We start from the raw sequence: 21,769 nt of genomic DNA, 5'->3' as shown, positions 1-21,769 counted from the left end.
TAAAAGGTGAGGAAACAGAAGCATTGTTTCAGATAATCTCCACCTTTACAAGTCATCCGTCTTGAAAAGAGCTAACTATGGCAAAGCGCTATCAATGCAGTGAATCATTTTTTTATCTAATTTTTAAAAGGCATCTTTAGCCTGAAAAATATTTGACTTACATCATTTATATAACTTTTGTTTAATAAGAAACAGTTTTTTTTAAAAATGACTTTGGATGTTTGCAATATAAATATAAATGTTGGATTGTATTGGGAAACTATAAACTATTGACTTTAGCTAGAGTACCGTGATCACAAAACAAATTGAATACATGGAGATTTGTAGGATCCAAGTGGTTTTATAGAATCAAAATCCCACATAAAGAAGCTTTTAACATTTCATCATCTTGTAATATCCCATATTGTACTTCTTCTGGATGGTGACCTTCAGTAAAAACATGTAAAGGGCAGGTTATTGTAGACCCGCTAACCACTTTCAGTCAGGAACAGTTTGAATCTGTTCGCATGTAAGAAAAACACGTTGTAAAGGTCAGACGTAAAATGCATTCACATCTAATCTGTAAATGAAGGAGCAGCAATATGTTCTGCATTTGACAATATGTTTGGGTATTTTTGTGTGTAATGTTCTGCTTTTATGTCTGTTTTTGTGTGCAGCATCTTGCTTGCTCCATCATGACCAAACAAAACCAAACCTTTGGTGGTGGAATTGGAAGCCCATGATGTGGGTGCTGATGCAATACTTTCCCAACAAGGATTGTGCCAGAAGCTTCATCCATGCTGCTACTTCTTGAGAAAGTTCTTCCCCACACATGCAGGTGTTATATTGACACATTGACAGCCCAAAGCAGTGGCCATCAGGTTTGCCCTGGTACTGACTCTTTGGATCTAATGACCCATTCCTGATATGGACTGAACATCAAAATCTGATTAATGTTCAAACCGCTAAGGAGCTCAATCAGAAGTAGGTTTGTTGGGCTCTGTTCTTTTACTTTCATCTTGCCTATCATCCTGACCCAAACATTTGATGGCTTCTCTAGACAGTTTTCTCATTCCACCTTAATTCTAGATTTTGACCGTATCTTGTTTACATGACAGCATCTCCTTGTGGGTCTCTGGAGGAATCCATCTGTGCTGTTCTGCCTGAAATCCAGCTGTCTGGTTGTCTTCATGCCAGTCTGAAGGTTTGGGTTCACTACTCCCTGATCTCTGGACAGAGGGCGGAGAGTCTACCTTCTCCAAAATGTTCTCTGGTCACCCATAATAGGTCTGCGAGTTCATTTTAGCCCTTGAAACTTGAAGCAGTTCTTTTTTGGTTTTATTATGTGTCATAGGTTGTTTTTATTTCAAATTTTAAATTTCTTTATAATTAGATTTAATCTATGATTGCCATAACAAATCTTTATTTCCCTTTGTCTAAAGACAACTATTTTTATACAACGCACTGACCAGTCATTTGAGTTTGTATGCACTCAGAGCTGATCATTTTTGACAGTACTTAAGAGGTCAGGCTAAGGTCAGTGATGAACTCGCTAATGAGGTCTCTGCTGATGGGAAAATGAGGCCGTATTGCCAATGATGTGTCCTATTCCAAATATTTTGTTATTGGAAATGCCCCCCTGATGTGTTTCATAATACACACAGATGGACAAAGGCAATAGCTATGGAGCATGGCTGGCATGTGAACAGACTGAATAATAAAGTCAACCTGAGAAACAGTTTAGTTATTTGCTATGTTAGAGTGCTTTGGGAGAAAAAAGAAAATATATGCTGGTGTCTCATCAACATTTCATTTTGGTCACATATTGACAATAAAAACTCTTTATTGTCAATATGCATTGCGGTGGCTGGGGGATTTCCTCGGGGTCGTCTCTCCTCTTTCCTTGGGGGGGGTGGGTTGCAGATATCCTGTGTTGGCCCCTCCTGGGCGCCCTGCTTTGGGGGCCCCTTTGGGAGTCCGGGGTTATGGGTCCCCTGACTCCTGCCTCTGTGCTCGGGGAAGGCGGGCCTTTGGTTCTCCACAACCACTATCAAGCCTTTCCTTCTGGATAATTTTCACCTAAACTAGTGCACTCTCACAAACTCCCACAGGTGCTGGGTCCCAGGTATTAAGTGTTCACTTATATACAGTAAGCTTATAATTTATTCATTTATTTATGTTCTTTCACTTTCTTTTTTTAGGTATCACATTACACATGTCAGCTTACATAATAATATATATGATTTAGCAATGACATCTAGGTGTTATTCGAGTGTATCTGTTGCTTTATGTCTGTTGGTTGTGCTGTTCTTTTTGCATCTCTCTTTCCAGGTGACGGAGCAGACGGAGAAGGTTTTATCATTCTCTCCCTTTTATCTCTTCTTTCTTTCACCTCTACTCTTTTTTTTCTCTCTCACTTCTTGTTCTTCCTTTACTCTCCCATTGTAATGTCCATATAATTTGAAATTCTCCCTGCAGGAATCATAATAAAGCTATTTACAAGCATAAATCAAGTGGTGCACTATGGCGAAAGCTGTTCGCTCCACTTGTAAAAGCAAAATCTGTCGAGCTCTATCTGGCATTGAGACATCAATTCCTATTGCCACATTGTTAGACAGGACACTGGGAGAAAAAAAAAGACAATAAAGACTCTTGATTTGTGATATATTGTATGTGTGTGGAGGTGCAAGTGCATGCTCGAGAGGCCAGCTACTTATCTAGGGGCTCAGCCCTACAATAGTAATCTTGCAATACACACACACACACACACACACACACACACACACACGCAGATAAGCAAAAACACACATATATAGATCAGTAAAAGCTTGCTGAGTGATCTCAACATCATGATCTGCACCCGGGGTTCAACCCAATTAACCTTCAAACAAAGGGTGGAGTCTCAGAGGAAGGGTTTACGTTTGGTGTTTGTGTGGGTGGATAGGCGTGTGCGAAAAGGAAGAGAAGTGTGAGTGCTGAAGAGATAAATGGCTGACATGACTGGATGGGGAAAACAAACAAGGCAAAGGTTAATCACACTGACAGCATTCATCAACTGTTTTCTTATTGTGCAGTCAGAACCAAGCTTGGACAGCAGTTCCTCGTGTCAGGTAATGGATCTGGTGAACAGAGTGAAGAATATTATTGGCTCCGAAGACAGGCTGCAGCTCCAGTAAACATTTTATTGATTCTAATCGCAGGCCATCATCTGCCATCCCAGCAAAGATCTGATATATTATGTTATATAAAAGTGCAACATTTTTTGGCTTCACAAAATTCTGTATAATTATGGAACTGTAAAAGGTGACGTGTTCAAACATATAAAAACATCAGCATATGGCAGTCACAGTTTATGGTTTACACTTATAAGGAAAAGTGATTGTGTTCGTTGTTTGTTAAGTCTTTAATAGAAATGTTTACTGCCAATCATCTAGTGACAAAAATGATGAAACAATTCTGGCAATAGGGGAGGGAATCTCTGCGAACCAATTACAGTAATTATGATTGAGAAAGCTTAAGATGTGGCTATGAATTAATTGATGACATAATATGAACCCCCACAGTTCCAGACATACAGGTCTTCCCCTTTGTCTGTAAAGAAAGGTAAATTGAGAAAAGGTTTTTCTGGTGAACACGTATGAGTCTTTTGTGCTGGTGTTGTCTGGAGCGACCAGCACTGTTAGGCTGAAAATGGATCATGTTAGAACTATTTTACCTGTTTGTGCTCCTGTCGGTTTAATTTTCCTTGTTGAACTGTGTGTGGATTGGAATTTTACTGAAGTATCTTTGAGTTGTGCTGTCATATCTAAAGGCTGCTAGTGTAGAACATGATTCTGATTCTGATTCTGATTCTTAATGACTCGGTATAATCACAGATCCGTCACTGTAGTAGCTGGAATGAGCTTTGTAATTGTTTTTTGTGTTTCTGACTCAGGGGGAATCTTTTGCATGGCTAGCTTGATAGGCTTCCGGTTTAGAGTGGCACCAAAACTCAGTTGTTTTACTTCCACCTCTGGGTTGAAAAGATAATATAGTTACTCCACTTTCTTGTATTTCAAAACATTTGCGTTCAGTGACACACATCCTGCAGGTGATATGGATCTGTCCACTTGCCACACTTTTACAGTCCACCTTCTGCATTCTTCAACACAAGGTCATAAATAAAAAAGATGCATTGCTATTTTTTAATCGAGTTAGAATTGTCCATATCGATGCATAAGAAATTGTTCTCCCACCCCTCTCTGACAGGCAATTTTTACAATTTATTACTATGGTGAATTTATGGTGTTTGGAAGGTCACTTACAGATCTGAATCATGGGGTATTTTAAAAAAATGTTTTGTATGTAAGACGAATTGCAGTAAATATTCCCTTAAACGACTCTTTATTTATTAATGACAAGTAATAAGGTTTATTTAAAGATGATAAATCTGCAGCCCATTAAATCCCATTTAATGGGCTGCAGATTTGCTGAGTCACTAAAAACTAAATTCTCTAAATTACTCCGGCTAATCAATATTAGTAATTTTGTGTTTTCTTTTATGTTGTACCTTTTTTGATTATGACATTTCAGTTGGTTCTTTATGTTTTAGATGTGGTGAAATGAGGCACACAGACCCACCTGGAGGAAAGCGTCACTGTGCTACTTGTTATTATTCAATAAAGAAGACAAAGAAAATCTAAGCTACAGTTCTGTGTTTTAGGGAGCGTCAAAGCTTCCACCAATTTACATCAGTTTTATAGTTTCTCCACTGCACATTAATACAACACAAAATGTCAGAGAGTAGCTACCTACATATATTCTTTGCTCTCTCTTGAAACAAAGTCACAAGTCTGCATAAAAACTGTTCCAGCCAACAGGAGGATAGTATGACTTTGATACACCTGACTTTTTTAAGGCATGCCTGTTGTGCTCATATATATAGTTCACCTGGAGACATCCAGGAGGAATGAAAACAGGGGTGAGAGTGCAGGTTTTACCCCCTAGCAGAGAAAGTTTCAGTATGAAAAACAGGATTCAATTAGGAAATCAAGATGTGTGCAAAATGCAATAAATCTATGTGGGGTGGCATATTTTTAAGCAAGCCCAAACCCTTTTTAGTGTAAGAGCAGAGTTTTGCAGAGTTGTGTTTCCTGTTTCATCAGATATTCATTAGATATGGAGTTCCACTTAAAAACAGCCCCAAAAATGTCAGCAGAAATTTCCTTTGCACGGGTCTTGTGTCATTCCTGATTTAAGGTCTAGGTCTCTTGAAAGAGTGAAACTAACACTGTTTGATTTAACGGCATTTAATTCCATTAGAAAAAGCGCAGGTAAGAAATAGAACATGTGTGTCATTGTAACATTTATTATTTATTTTTCTTGAAACCATCAAATCTACTCTCAGATCACCTTCCAGGAAGCAGAGCTGTCAGTAAAGAAAGAATGGGTTGAGAAGGTCAGATCCGCAGTAAAATGTTTTATACTTCACTGCCCAGCTTGTCATTAATCTGCAGCAGGGTGTCCTCTGCACCAATCAGGAAGGAGGAGGTCAACATTCAGCTCTAATTTAAATTCAGAGTTTAGAGGTTTGCGTTATTCAGTCCGGTGCCTTCGCCGCCAGAAAGCATGTTACACTGTTCTCCGTTAGAAACTGCATGATCTTTGTGAGGATTGCTGTTGTAAAATGGCCATCACATTAACTGAGAAGAGAGCCACAGACTAATGCCTCGACATGATCAAGACATATGAGAGGTTGTATTGCTGTCACTGAACAATTGATCGCAATCTGCATGAGGGATGGTTTCCAGACATAAGTGGATTTGTAGATCAGTCATATCAGCGTGTCCTGCCAGGTTATCAACACCCTCATAATTCAGACTCACAGTCAGTTGAAAATGTCTCATGGAATGAAAAGAAGGGTTTAATTAGCTGAAGTTGTTTGGGACGTGATTTGCCACAGATCCTATCCTACAGTTCCTTCTGGAAGTATTCACACTCCTTCAACTTAGTCACATTTTGTCACATCACAACTGCAGACTTCTACTGGTTTTATTGGGCCTTATCAGTAAGGACAAAGAATACTGCACGGTCATTAATAGATCAAGTTAAAATGCAATGTTCAAGTTAAAATAAAAGAAATGCAGCAGCCCATTATTGAACAATGTAAGAAAACTGGTCAATGTGCATAATTGTACTGACAAACGCTCCCAGAGAAGTGTCTGCCTATGTGCATCAGCATCTGAGAAGCAGTAGAAATGATTCTTAATCAGATCAGAAACGTTTTTGGGAGCTGCAGAGGGCTGCACAGGGGTGCAGTTCATAGTACTGTTGCCTTGCTTCTTTATGCAACTAGAAGGTCCTGGGTTTGAACCCAGGGTTCAACCTGGGGTCTTTCTGCATGGAGTTTGCACATTCTTCCTGTGCTGACGTGGATTCTCTCTGGCTACTCTGGCTTCCTCCCAAAGTCCAAAAACATGACTGTTTGGTTAATCGGCTACTGTAAATTGCCCTTAAGCGTGAGTGTGTGTGTGAGCATGATTCTCCTGTATGTCTCTGTAGTGATAGACTGGGAACACTGGCCACCCCACAGCTCCCCCTGATGCTCCTAGACCAAAGATTAGTCCCATGACTACGTTTGCAAGAATATTTTACAATAATAAAATCTGAAATGGCATGTAAATGTACTTAGCCCACATGCTGTGGACTATTTTGTAGAAACCACCTTTTCTTCAAATCCAATCGTTTTATATAGGCAGCCGATCCCAGTAAAATACTGATGGTGAGGGCACGTTAATATCAGACAGATGAAGCAGTAAAATGACCAGTATAGCGAGTAAACAATTATAAGTGACTCAAAATGATGATGAGGATGTAAATAAGGTACATGTATGTCACAGATTTCTTAATCTAGTCTAATCGATAAATTCCTCTCCATTATTACTAGGAGCACATTTCCGTTGTTTTTTGGTTGTTTCGTTTAACAACCAATCACGGCTCTTAAAAGACAGCGTCACACCTAGCAGCCGGGTCAACCACACCTCACATCCTTGCGAAAATAATTTATTTTTGTAATTTTCTTGCTCAGAGTAGCTCTCAGCAACTACAGTATCTCAATCACTTTGAAGCTAAGATTACTAGGTAGGAATTTTTAGGCTAAGACAGGGAGTTTCTAATATGCATATAAAGGTTATTTATAGTGAATGCTTGGATTCTACCACATAAAATTAAAGTAAAATACAAAATGCAGAAGAGCTGAAAAACTTTTCCAGCCACCGTATACAGGACATTATTGCAGTTGGTTCTAAGTTTGCCTTAGTTTTTCCCTATGCATGTTCTCCCCATGTAGATGTGGTCCAAAATATGACTGCTAGGTTTAATGTGTGCACGTATGATTTTGTGTCCTGTGTGTCTCTGTGTCGCCATGTAATGGACTGCTGACATCTCCAGGGTCCACTGCAACTGGAGATAGGCACCCCAGTGACTGCCCATGATGAATGATTTACACACTGCATCAGTACAATACTTAAGCAGAAATTCCCAAACACCAATAGAAAACGGAATAATAAATGTATATTCTTGTATCTACAAAATTCTCTCTGAAGGCCGTGGGCTGCAGGAATCCAAGGTAAACTGATACTCATGTATCATACAGCATACCATCTAGCATGACTACTCTGGCACTTGCACTGAATATAATCCCACCTAATGAGCCTTGAAGCTCCCCACTGGCCTGCATTCTTCACTGCACAGGCTACATTAAAGAAATATTCAAAAGTAGCTTTTTACTGTGTCACATGGAAAGGTGTTGTTGTGCAAGAGAAGCTGCTCAGTCATATGAAAATTAGTGCGACAACACAAACACTATGAAATGGATGGCATGACGCTGAACCTGTAAGCTTCCTCTTCTATAACCAAAGGATAGCTTTAAAAGTCTGCAATGGGTGAAGAAGGTCCAACCACAGCCACTAGAGAGAGGAACACCGACTTATTGTATGTTTTCTGCTTCCTTCCATCCTCTCTTTTATTATTCATCACATGCTGGCTATGGGAGTGCTGCTGATTTTCACTGACTGGTAAGCTGCAGTCTAAACCTGTTTGATGATTTCATAATCAGCCTTTAAAGTCAGCTGGTTTTGATCTACCCTTACCTTCAACTTTCCATTAGTCAGTCCTACCGCCAGCGGTGAGTTTGGTCATGATTTATGTAGCGCCCCCTTGCCTACATTACTGGCAAAACATCCAAAAGCATGTAAAATAACCAAATATGGGACGCCCTGAGTTCTTATCAATTAAAAGATGATAAAACTGTAGTCGTTGTTAGATTAATTATGAGTTTCTTTATAAATGCCTTGTAAATATACCCAGTTTTTACCCAAGAAGAAATCTGTTAATGAAATAATGAATTGACACAGTAAATGTCTTTCTTCTTTTTACTTATGAAAATATATTTTAAACGAAATTACCCGGAATTTAGAAAATTAAATATCTTACATTTGTAAATAAACCATAAACACACTCGAAGAAGTGGGCACAACTTAAAATAACTCAAATTACCTGTATAGCAATGTACAGTCAATAATGAATGTGTCTTAACTCAAAACCTTACAATTAAAGTTTCCCTTTAAAGTTCAAAAATCAAACCCTTGTTGTCCATCAGTCACTTTCAGAGCATTAACAAACAAACACAATAAGCAAAACCATCCAAGTCATTAGTAAATCCTAAGCTATGCCGGCTTTATAATAACTAAAATGATCCAAAAGTACCCGTTGCAGGCCTGAACGTCGCTTGTGTGCGTGGAGGCCTGAAAACTTAAACACTGGCCGCTTCACTCAATGAGCAAACAAAATAAATTGACTCTGTACCTGACTCGTTGTGTCGGAAGGTGAACAGTAGAGCGTTCATGTGCTCACAGCGTGGACCTGTCGTGGCTCGTGGCTCCGCACGCGCCTCCCGCATGGACCCCCGCAGCACCGAATCCCCCGGTCCCCACCGTGTAGTCGATCTCGGTCGTCTTTTCCAAACAACCACAACTCTTCCGGTGTCCAAGACGATTCTCGCCTCCAGATTCACAAAGAACAGCAGTCGTGTAGCTCACCAACGTGATAGCCACCCCTCCTCGCTGTCTTTTAACCTAGCGTGCTCTCGCGGGCGTCGCGTCAGTTTTCACAACAGTCCAGGTTGCGACTTCTTGAAAACAACAGAGGAAAAGTGTCCCACCGCACATAACTAAAGTCCACTGCTTTTATAAATGTTCTGGCCGAACACTTGACTGCAGCTGCCTTTCCTTAGCTAGGAAAAGTCTTTGCTTAGCTCATGCTAACTGGGAAGAGCAACCGAGCAGACTGACTCCTTCACCCCCTCCGTCGAACTTCCCCCTCTACTCCTCCCCTTCCTATTACGCAACAGTCCAAGGATCAGTATCCTTAACCAATTACAAATTAGTAAAATAATTTGGCAGTTATTAAATACAGAAATAAAATACAAATTTATACATAAAGGCATTTGACATAGGAATATTACTAGTGTTTGGAAATTGCTTTTTTTTTTAATGTTTAACATCACTTGAATTGAAATGAATGAACCCAAAATACAACACGGGCTACACTCTCCCCCACTCAAATGGTTTACATGTCCCTATGAAACCTAATTCCCATGAACAGGAATGAAAACATAATTTTAATAACACAGAAAATGAAACAACAAGTCCCTTAACCAATCTTTATGACTACACCCCTATGTACTATAGTCAAAGGCTGATCTTTAGGCTTCCCTGCCTCATCATAAGTTAGTCTGATAATAGGTTTAACCGACCTTTTTTCACGTTGGGGCGTTCGCTGAGGTTTGACTTCCTCTGTCACTCTGACTGGAGAATGTCTTTCAGGCTCTGTACTATCTATTTCTCCAGCAGACATTTCTACTTCATCGGCAGCATTGATGTCACCATCACAATAGTCGACAATGCCTTCTGACAACACATCACATTCATCCCCCTCGTGATCAGACACACTGCCCTGATCATCAGCAGCGTTCTGTACCTCACACTCATCATCTCTGTCTGAGACAGGATCCACCAGATCCTCAGGCTCTAACCTCCACCTGAATCTAGGTTGACATTCGAACTCAGAATCGCTAGATTCCTCATCCAGCGGGTAACCCACATCGCTTTGAGACCTTTTAGCCTGTGATTGATGGGTTACTGACTTTCTCTGACTCCTAGTCACAGCCCTGTTGCGTTTCTCTGGAACATCTAACTCCTCAGAAATTCTCACCAAACTTCCAATAGGCAAAATGTTGTCTCTGTGTATAGTCCTCAGCTTCCCCATCCCACTTTCGGGCTTCACCCGGTAGACAGGCAAATCAGGGAGCTTTTCCATGATCACATAAGGTACAGAGTTCCACCTACACTGCAACTTATGTTTCCCGTGCAACCCCAAGTTCTTCAGGAGCACTCGATCACCTTTGACTAAGGTTTGATTGCGTAGAGCTCTCTCATAGTTCTTCTTGTTTCTCACATGAACTTGAGTTGCAGACTTGGTAGCTAACTCGTAAGCACGCTTTAAGTCTCTTTTGAGATCTTCCACATAACGTGAATGACTGACTGGTTCTTGGTGATCAGTACCAAAACATACATCAATAGGCAATCTGGCCTCTCTGCCAAACATGATGTAATAGGGTGAAAACCCCGTAGCATCATTCTTGGTACTGTTGTACGCATGTACTAACTGACTCACATGACGACTCCACTGACGTTTGTGGGTATCTCTCAAGGTTCCCAGCATAGATAACAGCGTCCTGTTAAAGCGCTCCGGTTGTGGATCGCCCTGCGGATGATAGGGTGTCGTCCGCGACTTACGGATTCCCAAGGTTCTCAGAAGCTCCTGTATCAACCGGCTCTCGAAGTCACGCCCTTGGTCCGAATGAATTCGAGCTGGAAGACCATAGTGAACGAAGAACCTTTCGACCAAGACCTTGGCAACAGTGACTGCTCGTTGATCTCTAGTCGGGTAGGCTTGCGCATAGCGACTGAAATGATCGGTCACCACGAGAATGTTAGAAACCCCACTGGAGTCAGGCTCTAGTGAGAGAAAATCGATACATACAAGTTCCATAGGTCCTGCAGAAGTAATCTGGTGTAATGGAGCAGCTCGTGGACATGGACTCTTCCATGTGACACACTTCCCACAGTTGCCTATGTATGTCTCAACAGTGTGACTCATCTTCGGCCAGTAGAACCTTTCTCTCATTAATTCTACTGTCCTCTCTACACCCAAGTGTCCCATGTCATCATGCAATGCACGACACACCTGTATTCTGAACTCTTCGGGTAAAAGCAGCTGACGGTGTTGTTTACCAGAAGCTTTGATTTTCACTCGGTAGAGTAATCCGTCTTCAATCTTTAGCTTGGTTCTCTCTCGTTTCAGCAAAGAAACATCGGCATCAGCAACATGAGAAGGCCAGCGACCTGTGTTCAAAGCCTCTCTTACGGTTTTGAGGACAGGGTCTTTGAGCTGAGCCCTTTGCAAGTCGTCAGGGGTCAACCGTTCTAGTTGTCCAACATTCAGGTGGGTTGCAAAACAATAGAGCTCAGGAACGCCCTCTGCAGGAACTCCTAGTCTTTCAGCCACACACACATCTTGTGCGTGCACTTGACTGCAAAGTGTTTTCACGTCACCCTGACCCAGTTTCTTCCAGGGCTCTGCTTCAACTTCAGACCAGTTACGTGAGAGTAAGTCAGCGCCAATGTTCACCTTTCCAGGGTGATACTTGACTTCAAAGTCATACATGGCTAGTGCTGCAAGCCACCTGTGACCTGTTGCGTTGAGTTTCCCAGTTGTCAGCACATAAGTGAGCGGATTGTTGTCAGTCATTACCGTGAATCTCACACCATATAGGTAATCATGAAATTTGTCCACCACGGCCCACTTGAGTGCTAGAAACTCAAGCTGGTGGATGTGATACTTCTGCTCAGCAGCAGTCAACCCTCTGCTGGCAAAGGCAACAGGACGGAGACCTTCAGGATAAACCTGGTGTAAGACTGCTCCTAAACCTTTAAGACTAGCGTCGGTGTGCAACACATAGTGCTTGTTAGGATCTGCAAACGCTAACACAGGCGCATTGGTAAGGCATCTGATAATGTCACGAAAAGCTTTTGTGCATGTATCAGTCCATCTTGATCCAAAAGGTTCAGCCTCCTTGAAGTACTGATGATCTTTTGTAACTGTAGACCTCTTGCCTTTCCTCACTGGAGGATACCCTTTGGTCAGGTCTGTCAAGGGCTTAACGATTGAGGAGTAGTTCGCCACAAATCTGCGGTAATAACCACAGAAGCCGAGGAATGACCTCAGTGACTTAAGGTCAGTAGGCTGTGGCCACTGAGTTACAGCTTCGACCTTAGCTGGATCTGCCGCAATCCCATCAGCAGAGACGATATGGCCGACATATTTGACTCTGGGCTGACAGAACTGGCATTTGTCTAAAGACACTTTTAGACCTACTTCCTCAAGACGGTCTAGTACTTTCATGAGTCTCTCCTCATGTTCTTCCAATGTAGCACCAAACACTATTAAATCATCGAGATAAACCAGGACTTGTAGCAAATTCATGTCCCCAACGGCCTTCTCCATAAGACGTTGAAACGTCGCAGGAGCTCCCATCACCCCTTGGGGCATACGCTCGAACTGATAGAAGCCGAGAGGACAAATGAACGCGGTCTTTTCTTTGTCTTCCTCCGCCATTGCGATTTGGTAGTAACCGCTACGAAGGTCTAAGACAGAAAACCATCGACTTCCTGCTAAACAATCCAATGCGTCATCGATGCGTGGTGTAGTGTATTGGTCTGGTATTGTCTTGCTATTCAGAGTCCGGTAGTCTATGCACATACGCACATTCCCGTTTTTCTTTCGCGCTACGACGATAGGCGAAGCGTATGGACTCCTTGACTCTTTTATCACTCCAGCGTCTAATAGCTCTCTGAGGTGTTTGCGTACGTCCTCTATATCCGCAGGTGCTAAGCGTCTGGATCTTTCACGAAACGGACGGGGATCGGTTAGACGAATGTTGTGCTCAACGCCTTTAGCTAAACCAACCTCCCATTCATGGAGTGAAAACACATTGCGTCGATGACAGAGTTTTCTCCGAAGTCTCTCTTTCCACTCATTGGGGATAGGAGAATCTCCAAAATCTATCAAATCTGGATCCAGTTCTTCAATGTTTTGACTATTCACTATAGGACTGGCCAAATCAGCTGACTGAACAGTACCTAGCGGAGTACCTGAAGATATAGTAACTTCCTTCTTGGTCTCGTTCTGAATCAACAGAGAGAAACAGTTAGGGTCAATGGCAGAAACAGGGGCAACTACGGGCTGAAACATCACACCGTGAGGCAGTGCTACTGTGTTACTGGTCTCCACCACGATTATGCCTTTAGGTGCTGTCTGGCCAAAATCCAGTTGACATGGTACACAGCGACTCTCTTGTGGGGTAAGTTTTAGGTCATTAGGACCCATAAACCTCACTAAACCCACCGAATCAACGTTCATGTCTTGGGCTTTGGGCAGCACCAGTTCTCTCTTTGGTTCAGCGTTACTAATTTTCAGGGCACGGGCTAAAGCTTCACCCTCTGGACGATCACACAGGTCAGCGAGTCTGTGGAACAAATTAGCATTTGTGCCTAGTATGACTGGGACCTGATCTGGTGTGTTCGGCCCAGGGCAAATCAGTGCCAACACTGACAGCGTCTCTGACTTTCCAGTTAGCTCCTTTGGAAACTGCATGTCCACTACAATGTATCCTGAGTAAGGATAGCTTGTATCACTTAGTCCCCAAATGGCTAAGCCAGACACTGGTTGTATGGGTATATCGGACAAGTGCTCTTCGTAAAATTTCTGGAAAATGATTGTTACTTGAGACCCACTATCCAATATGGCTGTGCAGGGGTTGTCGTTCACTCTCACTTGCACTGTAGAAGGTGGACCAATGAGACCTTTAGGAAGCGGGGCATTTGTGTTAGTGCATGCTTCCTGTTTTTTAGAGAAACAGTTGGTGGTCTCACTGTTTGAGTCGCCATCGCAAGACTGTTTGCCTTTAGCCTTGTTTAGCGACGCTATGAGTCTCTTAATGACTCTTTTCTCATTCTCTGCAGATGAACACTGGGTGGCGATATGGCCATCTTCCCCACATCTGTAACAGAATCGCTCACCAGTTCTAGGACTCTGTGCTGGTTTAAAACCCTGACTTTGGCTCTTAGTCCCAACTGCGGCTACAGTAACCGAAGGCTCAGTTGTATTTCTCTCTTTGGACTTCAACTTTTTACTTAACTTCTGAACTTTCTTTCTTAAAGCAATAGCTTCAGACTTGTCACTGCCAGAGTGATTCGAACTAGGCATAGGTGCATGAGCACTGGCTCCTTCATTTGCTGCACACTTGCTCATCTCACACACTTGAGCTTTCAAAGCTTTAAAATCAGCCTTTAGCACTTCTATGTCGACATCATTGTCAACTGAGTCATTACAAACAGCAACACTCCGAATACGTGCGTTCACCTTCTTTCGTGTTAGCTGGTATTCTTCTTCGGCTCTGATCTCAGACAATAAGTCAAGAAAATTGGGGGGTTTACTGCGCCTCTCTTTCAAACGTAACTGTAGTAGCATCAAGTCTGAGTCGATTGCACCCCGAAGCAGCTGTTCAACACGCACTTTGTCTTTATCACTAGCTGAGACCCCTCCTTTCTTCACCACTTTAGCCAGAAAAGGTTCAATTCTGCGAATGTATTCTGACAACTTCTCACCAGACTTCTGCTGTATGAGCCGGAAAGAAAAGTACAGGTCTTCCGCAGACTCAGCGGAACCAAATGCACTGTCTAACGCATCGAGGAACTCTTGGGCTGTGGCTCCTTGCTTACTGAGGCGTACTGACTTGACAATTTCGAGAGCAGGTCCTCGCAAGCACTCCAGAATTCGCCGCCTCTTCTCATGTTCATTGAGTTCACTCTCCTGAACCATCAATGTTGCCTGCTCTAGCCAATATTCTAGAGATTCCTCCCCTGTTGGGGTGGGAGTGACTCCTGAGTAGATCCGCAGGCGGCGATAACCATGGCTTTCAGCCTGACTTTTAGTAGTTCGACTGACAACGTCAACCATGGCACGCAAAACTGACTCATCAGTGGGAGACATGCTTTGAACATCAGCAAGGGTCTTTCCCTCGGACATTAGAAAACGTTGCAACTTGGCTGAAAAATCCTCAGCAGGAGCAGAAGTAGTGGGTTCCTGGGCATAAGTTATGATCTTCCAAATAGCCCCATCTTTAGGTCGGACTTCAGGAGGAACTACTCTTGGATCAATGACTTCTTTGCATTCACAGAGAACTAACACGCCATCACCATCACTATAGGGCTTGGTTCCCCTTACTCTCACACGACCCCAGCATCGAACTGTGTGTAGCTCTTCTTCGATTTTGGCAACTTCGAGATCTTTACCCACCCCCACCACTAGTACGGCATGAGCAACATCAATAGTTTCAGTATCACACCACTCATTAAGCTCTGCCTGCAACTTGCTATCAGCCATGACTGAAAATAGAAATTCTAAATATCAATGATAATGTTCAAAAATGCACTAGAACTACAGAAACCCAAATTACAAACTTCTCATAACAATCCCAGCGGTGCCTCCATTTTATGTAGCGCCCCCTTGCCTACATTACTGGCAAAACATCCAAAAGCATGTAAAATAACCAAATATGGGACGCCCTGAGTTCTTATCAATTAAAAGATGATAAAACTGTAGTCGTTGTTAGATTAATTATGAGTTTCTTTATAAATGCCTTGTAAATATACCCAGTTTTTACCCAAGAAGAAATCTGTTAATGAAATAATGAATTGACACAGTAAATGTCTTTCTTCTTTTTACTTATGAAAATATATTTTAAACGAAATTACCCGGAATTTAGAAAATTAAATATCTTACATTTGTAAATAAACCATAAACACACTCGAAGAAGTGGGCACAACTTAAAATAACTCAAATTACCTGTATAGCAATGTACAGTCAATAATGAATGTGTCTTAACTCAAAACCTTACAATTAAAGTTTCCCTTTAAAGTTCAAAAATCAAACCCTTGTTGTCCATCAGTCACTTTCAGAGCATTAACAAACAAACACAATAAGCAAAACCATCCAAGTCATTAGTAAATCCTAAGCTATGCCGGCTTTATAATAACTAAAATGATCCAAAAGTACCCGTTGCAGGCCTGAACGTCGCTTGTGTGCGTGGAGGCCTGAAAACTTAAACACTGGCCGCTTCACTCAATGAGCAAACAAAATAAATTGACTCTGTACCTGACTCGTTGTGTCGGAAGGTGAACAGTAGAGCGTTCATGTGCTCACAGCGTGGACCTGTCGTGGCTCGTGGCTCCGCACGCGCCTCCCGCATGGACCCCCGCAGCACCGAATCCCCCGGTCCCCACCGTGTAGTCGATCTCGGTCGTCTTTTCCAAACAACCACAACTCTTCCGGTGTCCAAGACGATTCTCGCCTCCAGATTCACAAAGAACAGCAGTCGTGTAGCTCACCAACGTGATAGCCACCCCTCCTCGCTGTCTTTTAACCTAGCGTGCTCTCGCGGGCGTCGCGTCAGTTTTCACAACAGTCCAGGTTGCGACTTCTTGAAAACAACAGAGGAAAAGTGTCCCACCGCACATAACTAAAGTCCACTGCTTTTATAAATGTTCTGGCCGAACACTTGACTGCAGCTGCCTTTCCTTAGCTAGGAAAAGTCTTTGCTTAGCTCATGCTAACTGGGAAGAGCAACCGAGCAGACTGACTCCTTCACCCCCTCCGTCGAACTTCCCCCTCTACTCCTCCCCTTCCTATTACGCAACAGTCCAAGGATCAGTATCCTTAACCAATTACAAATTAGTAAAATAATTTGGCAGTTATTAAATACAGAAATAAAATACAAATTTATACATAAAGGCATTTGACATAGGAATATTACTAGTGTTTGGAAATTGCTTTTTTTTTTAATGTTTAACATCACTTGAATTGAAATGAATGAACCCAAAATACAACACGGGCTACATTTATAATTATGTCCCATATGGAGGTATCTGTATGTCCGCCTGACTCTGTTCAGCTGCAGCCTTTGCGCATATGTTGCCTCCATCTGTTGGGATAAAAATTATTGTTACCCGAGTCTGCAGAGTCACAATGCATATTTGCACAACAGGACAATTCTGTCATGTGCTAATTTTATCTGTGATATATCCTGTTTTCAGGAACATTCAATTAGTCACACAGCTTCCCGCTACCCTGGGGAACAAAAAAGATGTGATAAAGACATGGGCTGCGGAATGCATTTGAAATTGGTGGGGCCCATCAGTCAACACACACACACACACACACACACACACACACACACACACACACACACACACACACACACACACACACACACACACACACACACACACACACACACACACACACACACACACCAGCCAAAGGCAGGCTCTGTATACCTAATAAAGAAATATTGCTGTCAGAGTATCAGAAAACAGCTTTTAACGCATCAATATTAAAGTTAACCTTTCACTCAACACACATTCTTCACCATGATTATTTATGTAAATGTTATATTCTGTTTATTTGCCCTTGATTTAAAAAAATAATAATAATTGAAAGAACATCTTTCACCACCCCTGATGTTCTGGTGGATTCTGTTATCCATCAATAAATGTAGAAAACCTCTAAGCTCCCTTAAGAGACTTATTTCTACTCCATACTGAGTTTTTACTGAGTCGTTTTTATCCTCCGAACCGTTCTTTAAAGTGAATATATGAAGAATGGCACAATAAGCTGATCAGGCTCCTTTACCTGAACTAAAGTCTGATCACAGCAGCTGGCTTCCTCTCAGCTTCTGAGGGGATTCTTCTGGCTCAGAGCTGGGACCCATACAAGCTGAGCTCTGACTGGTGGTCCCTAACCTGGGTACAACTCCCACTTATGGCGGGTACACAATGTGTGATTTTGGCCAGTCGCAGATGCCCAAAATTCCTCGTGGACTCCCTCTCTCCTCAGAATGACGAGCTAGATGTAGTCTCCTCCAAGTTATGAGGTACTTCACCAAGACACAAGGCTCTATGAGCAGAGGTGGGTAGTAACTAGTTATATTTACTCAGTTACATTTACTTGAGTAACTTGTTGGACAAAATGTACTTTTAGAAGTAGTTTTGCTGCACTGTCCTTTTAACTTTTACTTAAGTAATATTAAAATGTATTGCTACCCTTACTTGAGTAAACCTTCAGGCTACTCTGTCCATCATGGATAACTTCAGTGAATATAGAACAGGCCTGTTTTAATCAAAATTGCACCAAAGACACACCTACAGTTTATTCAAAGTGAGACTTCTTGTTTGTACACAAGCATTGTTGTTTTACTGTTATTTTATATCTGCAGTAGAAATTATTACTGGAAGATATTTGCACATACTGTATATACATAAACTACTTTGAAGCATTGGTTTCATTGGTGTTATGTTGAAAGAAAAATCAGAGAAGCGTTTTCCCATCTGAATTTGTTATTTTGTAATCGTAATTCTTTTTGTATTTTCCTTTAAAACAAGTTATTTTAATGTGGACAACATCTGTGTGTTTACCTCTGATTAACACATTTAATAAATGCCTTTCTGTTAAAATGCATTTAATGTGTTTTTGCTTTTTCTCCATGGGTGCCAATGTTAACCATAATAAAGCAATGATCAGCTGTCTCATTTAAATGCACATTAACATGCATGAGGTGCTTTGTATTGACTTTTCAGATCAGTAGTTTGAAAGATCGTCAATGAAAAAAATGAACAATGAACTGTCGATAACTTTCCCAAAACCCAACTAAAAAAGTTGACACATGTTTCAGTTCAAAATATGTTTTCATGTCCTTTATACGCAATACTGTAGGTGCTACATAACTTTTGAACTTTTTTATTATATTTCTGTTATAACACGTGGCCAGGAGGGCACGTTGTTCTACTTGTTATAGTGACAACAAAATAATCGGTTCTATTCTTTTTTTCATCACATTTTTCTTAGTTGATGAAAATGTCATCAAAACACCAGATAAATCTCTTTCCATTTTCATATGATAGATTGAACAGTGCCCAGAGATACCTTCAAGGCTTTGGACATTGTTTTGGAAGCTAAACCTGCTTTAAAAGTCTCCACAACTTCCTCCCTTACCTGCCTGCTGCAGTTTTTTCATTGTTCTCTTACAAACACTGGAGGCCTTCAGAGAACACCTACATTTACGCAAAGATGTAATTCATCCATTTATACTTGAGTTATACTTGAAATGCACGATGATTCCTCTCAGACATTCAGTTTCCCTCCACATCAGACCTCGATCATGGTCAGACTTTATATAGTGACACATAACTATACACATATATATCGTGGGATGCCGTCTGCAAGATCTGGACATGGATTATGCTGCAAGAGTCCAGAGAACGGCCAGAGGTATTGCCACATATTCCACCTACCTGGGCAATCCACTTCCATCAGCAACGCTTCAGAACCATAAAATCAAAAACCTAATTGACTCAGAAACAGCTTCTTTTCAAAAGCTTTAAGAGCTATGATATCCATCAGGCAGATGAATGTTTTTCTTGACATAACCCTCTCCATTTATTCGGGCTTGGGACCAACACAAGGAGCACAAAGCATTCTTGTGGCTGGATTATTATGTCTGTTTTTATTTATTTATTTATTTTAAATGTTTTTTATTAGGAATATATTTTAAGAGGAAGACTAAATGAAAAAGACAAAGAAAGCTTCACAGGGGGTGAGGAATAACCTGGACAGGTCTCCAGTCAACCATTGGGCGACACAGACAGGGGATAAACAACCATGCAGGCACAGAGTCACTTCCTGTGATCAATTTACAGAGACCAATTAAGCTAAAAGGTACATTTTTAGGACTGTGGGAGGAAGCCGGAGCACCCGGAGAGAACCCACGCTGCACGGGGAGAACGTCCAAACTCCATGCAGCCAGATCTGTTGCTGCGAGGCAACAGTGCTAACAACTGCTGCACCGTGCAGCCCCACTCCACTCACCAGAGTAAAACTAGTTACCCTGGTAGGGAGCCACAACTTTTTAATTTAGAAACTTTTCAATAGTTTTGTGCCAAGGAATGCTAGACATTTTGCAATGGTTGCCATTTTCAAAAGGGGGTTAAGGTAAGGGGTTAAAAGTTAGAACCTTCTGTCAGTTTGATGGTTTGGTAGGAGAAGGCTTCATGAGGTTCAGCAGTGATCAGTTTTCAGACTGAGATGGAGCTTTTTTAGACATTTTAAAGAACTTGGCGATTTTTCTCCTGAAAGACTTCTTTTTGGGTTTGCTTTCTTGTAGTTTATCCATCTCCTTTTGCAGGTTTTTCAGTTTCTCTATCAGGTTCAGTGTTGAAGCTTTTCTCTTCACCTCCGCCTCTGTCAGAAGCTCCTTTGTTGTTGCAACCATCTCTAGAAGGCAGGACTTCTCTGTTTGCCACTCCTGCCTTTCATCATGCAGAACCTCCAGAACGTCTTTCCTGGCTGCTTCCACATTTCTCACAGCTCTCTGCTGCTTTGTCAGAAGGCTGGACTTTTCCTGGGCCCAGAGCTGTCTCTGGTTCTCCAAGTCTTGCTCCATCTTGACCAAAGCAGCCTCTAGTTCACAGGTTTCCTTCACTTGCTCAGCCAAGCAGTTCTCAGCCTCCTTTGTTCTGATCTTCTCAGCAACCAGAGCAATTTCCAGTTGAACGACTTTTCTTGCAGCATCTTGATGACTTTGGTTGTTTTTCTGCTGCTCCAAACACAGAGCAGCTATCTCCTGTTCTGCCTCAGCTTTCTGGGACTCTAACTGCTTCACCAGCTGCTCCAGCTCATCTCTTTCTTGTTCTTTGGTCAGAAGATGGGATTTTTCCTGCTCCCACTGCCGCCGCAGGTCCTCCAAAGTTCTCTCCATGAGGACCAGAGCAGCCTGGAGGTTAGATGTCTCCTCTTTTTGCTGGGCTAAGCAGTCCTTGGCCTCTTTTGCTCTCTTTTTCTCTTCAGTCAGGTCTTCCTTCAACTGTTCGGCCCTTTTGATGGCATCTTGACTCTCCTTGTTCTTCCTGATCAGCTGGTTATACAGAGCAGCAACCTGATCTTCATGCTTAACTGTCTGCTCCTGCAGCTGATGTTTCAGCTGTTCCACCTCAGATGTTTCTTGGTTATTGGTCAGAAGACGGAGTTTTTCCTGCTCCCACTGCTGTCTTTGTTCCTCCCAATTTCTCTCCACTTTGACCAGAGCAGCTTGTAATTTAGAGATTTCCTCCATCTGCTTGGCCGAACAGATCTCAATCTCTCTTGTTTTGTTCTTTTCTGCGATCAGAGATACTTTCAGCTGATCGGCCCTTCTGATGGCATCTCGGCGGTCTTTGTTTGTCTTAATCCGCTCATCATACAGAACAGCAACGTCATCTTCATGCTCAGTTTGCTGCTTTTCTACAATCTGAGTCAACCTCATCACTTCGTCTCTTAAAGCCTTTTTCTCCCGGTCGTCCTCATGTTGGTGCACTACCTCCATTTTACGAAGCTTGGAGGCGAGACTCTTCAAGCTTTCTGATAATGCAGCGTTTTCTTGTTGAAGAGCTGAGATCTTCTCGTTTTTGGCGCCTAAGGCGGCATGAAACTCCACCTCTGACATCATGACAACAGCTCTGGTGTTTTCTTCAACGGCTGTCTCACTTTTAAGAAGTTTTAAAATCGACTGTTGTCTCGTGTCTCCACCTGATTTGCT

General features: G+C 42.0%; 1 protein-coding gene across 1 annotated transcript; it reads right to left on the bottom strand.

Moving 5' to 3' along the window:
• Positions 1-8,867: 8,867 nt before the first annotated feature.
• Positions 8,868-17,031, bottom strand: LOC118565090 (paraneoplastic antigen Ma1 homolog). Its single transcript, XM_036144731.1, has 5 exons — positions 14,160-17,031; positions 13,221-13,266; positions 12,215-12,268; positions 11,710-11,944; positions 8,868-8,972 (listed from the first exon to the last, which is right to left on the bottom strand). The coding sequence occupies exons 1-5, from the start codon at positions 15,523-15,525 to the stop codon at positions 8,868-8,870; spliced, it is 1,806 nt and encodes a 601-aa protein (XP_036000624.1). The 5' UTR covers positions 15,526-17,031.
• Between the last annotated feature and the right edge of the window lie 4,738 nt (positions 17,032-21,769).

Source organism: Fundulus heteroclitus, chromosome 12 (genome assembly GCF_011125445.2).
Source record: "Fundulus heteroclitus isolate FHET01 chromosome 12, MU-UCD_Fhet_4.1, whole genome shotgun sequence".
NCBI lineage: Eukaryota > Metazoa > Chordata > Actinopteri > Cyprinodontiformes > Fundulidae > Fundulus > Fundulus heteroclitus.
This window is presented reverse-complemented; position numbering and strand designations above follow the sequence as displayed.

Excerpts from the sequence above, each read along its gene's own strand:
- LOC118565090 (XM_036144731.1), bottom strand. The coding sequence starts at position 15,525 with ATGGCTGATAGCAAGTTGCAGGCAGAGCTTAATGAGTGGTGTGATACT. Across the intron at positions 13,267-14,159 it reads AGCACAGAGTCCTAGAACTG|AACGAGACCAAGAAGGAAGT; the intron begins GTGAGCGATTCT and ends CTGTTGATTCAG. Across the intron at positions 8,973-11,709 it reads TCAAGTATCACCCTGGAAAG|ACGACCGAGATCGACTACAC; the intron begins GTGAACATTGGC and ends TGTTTGGAAAAG.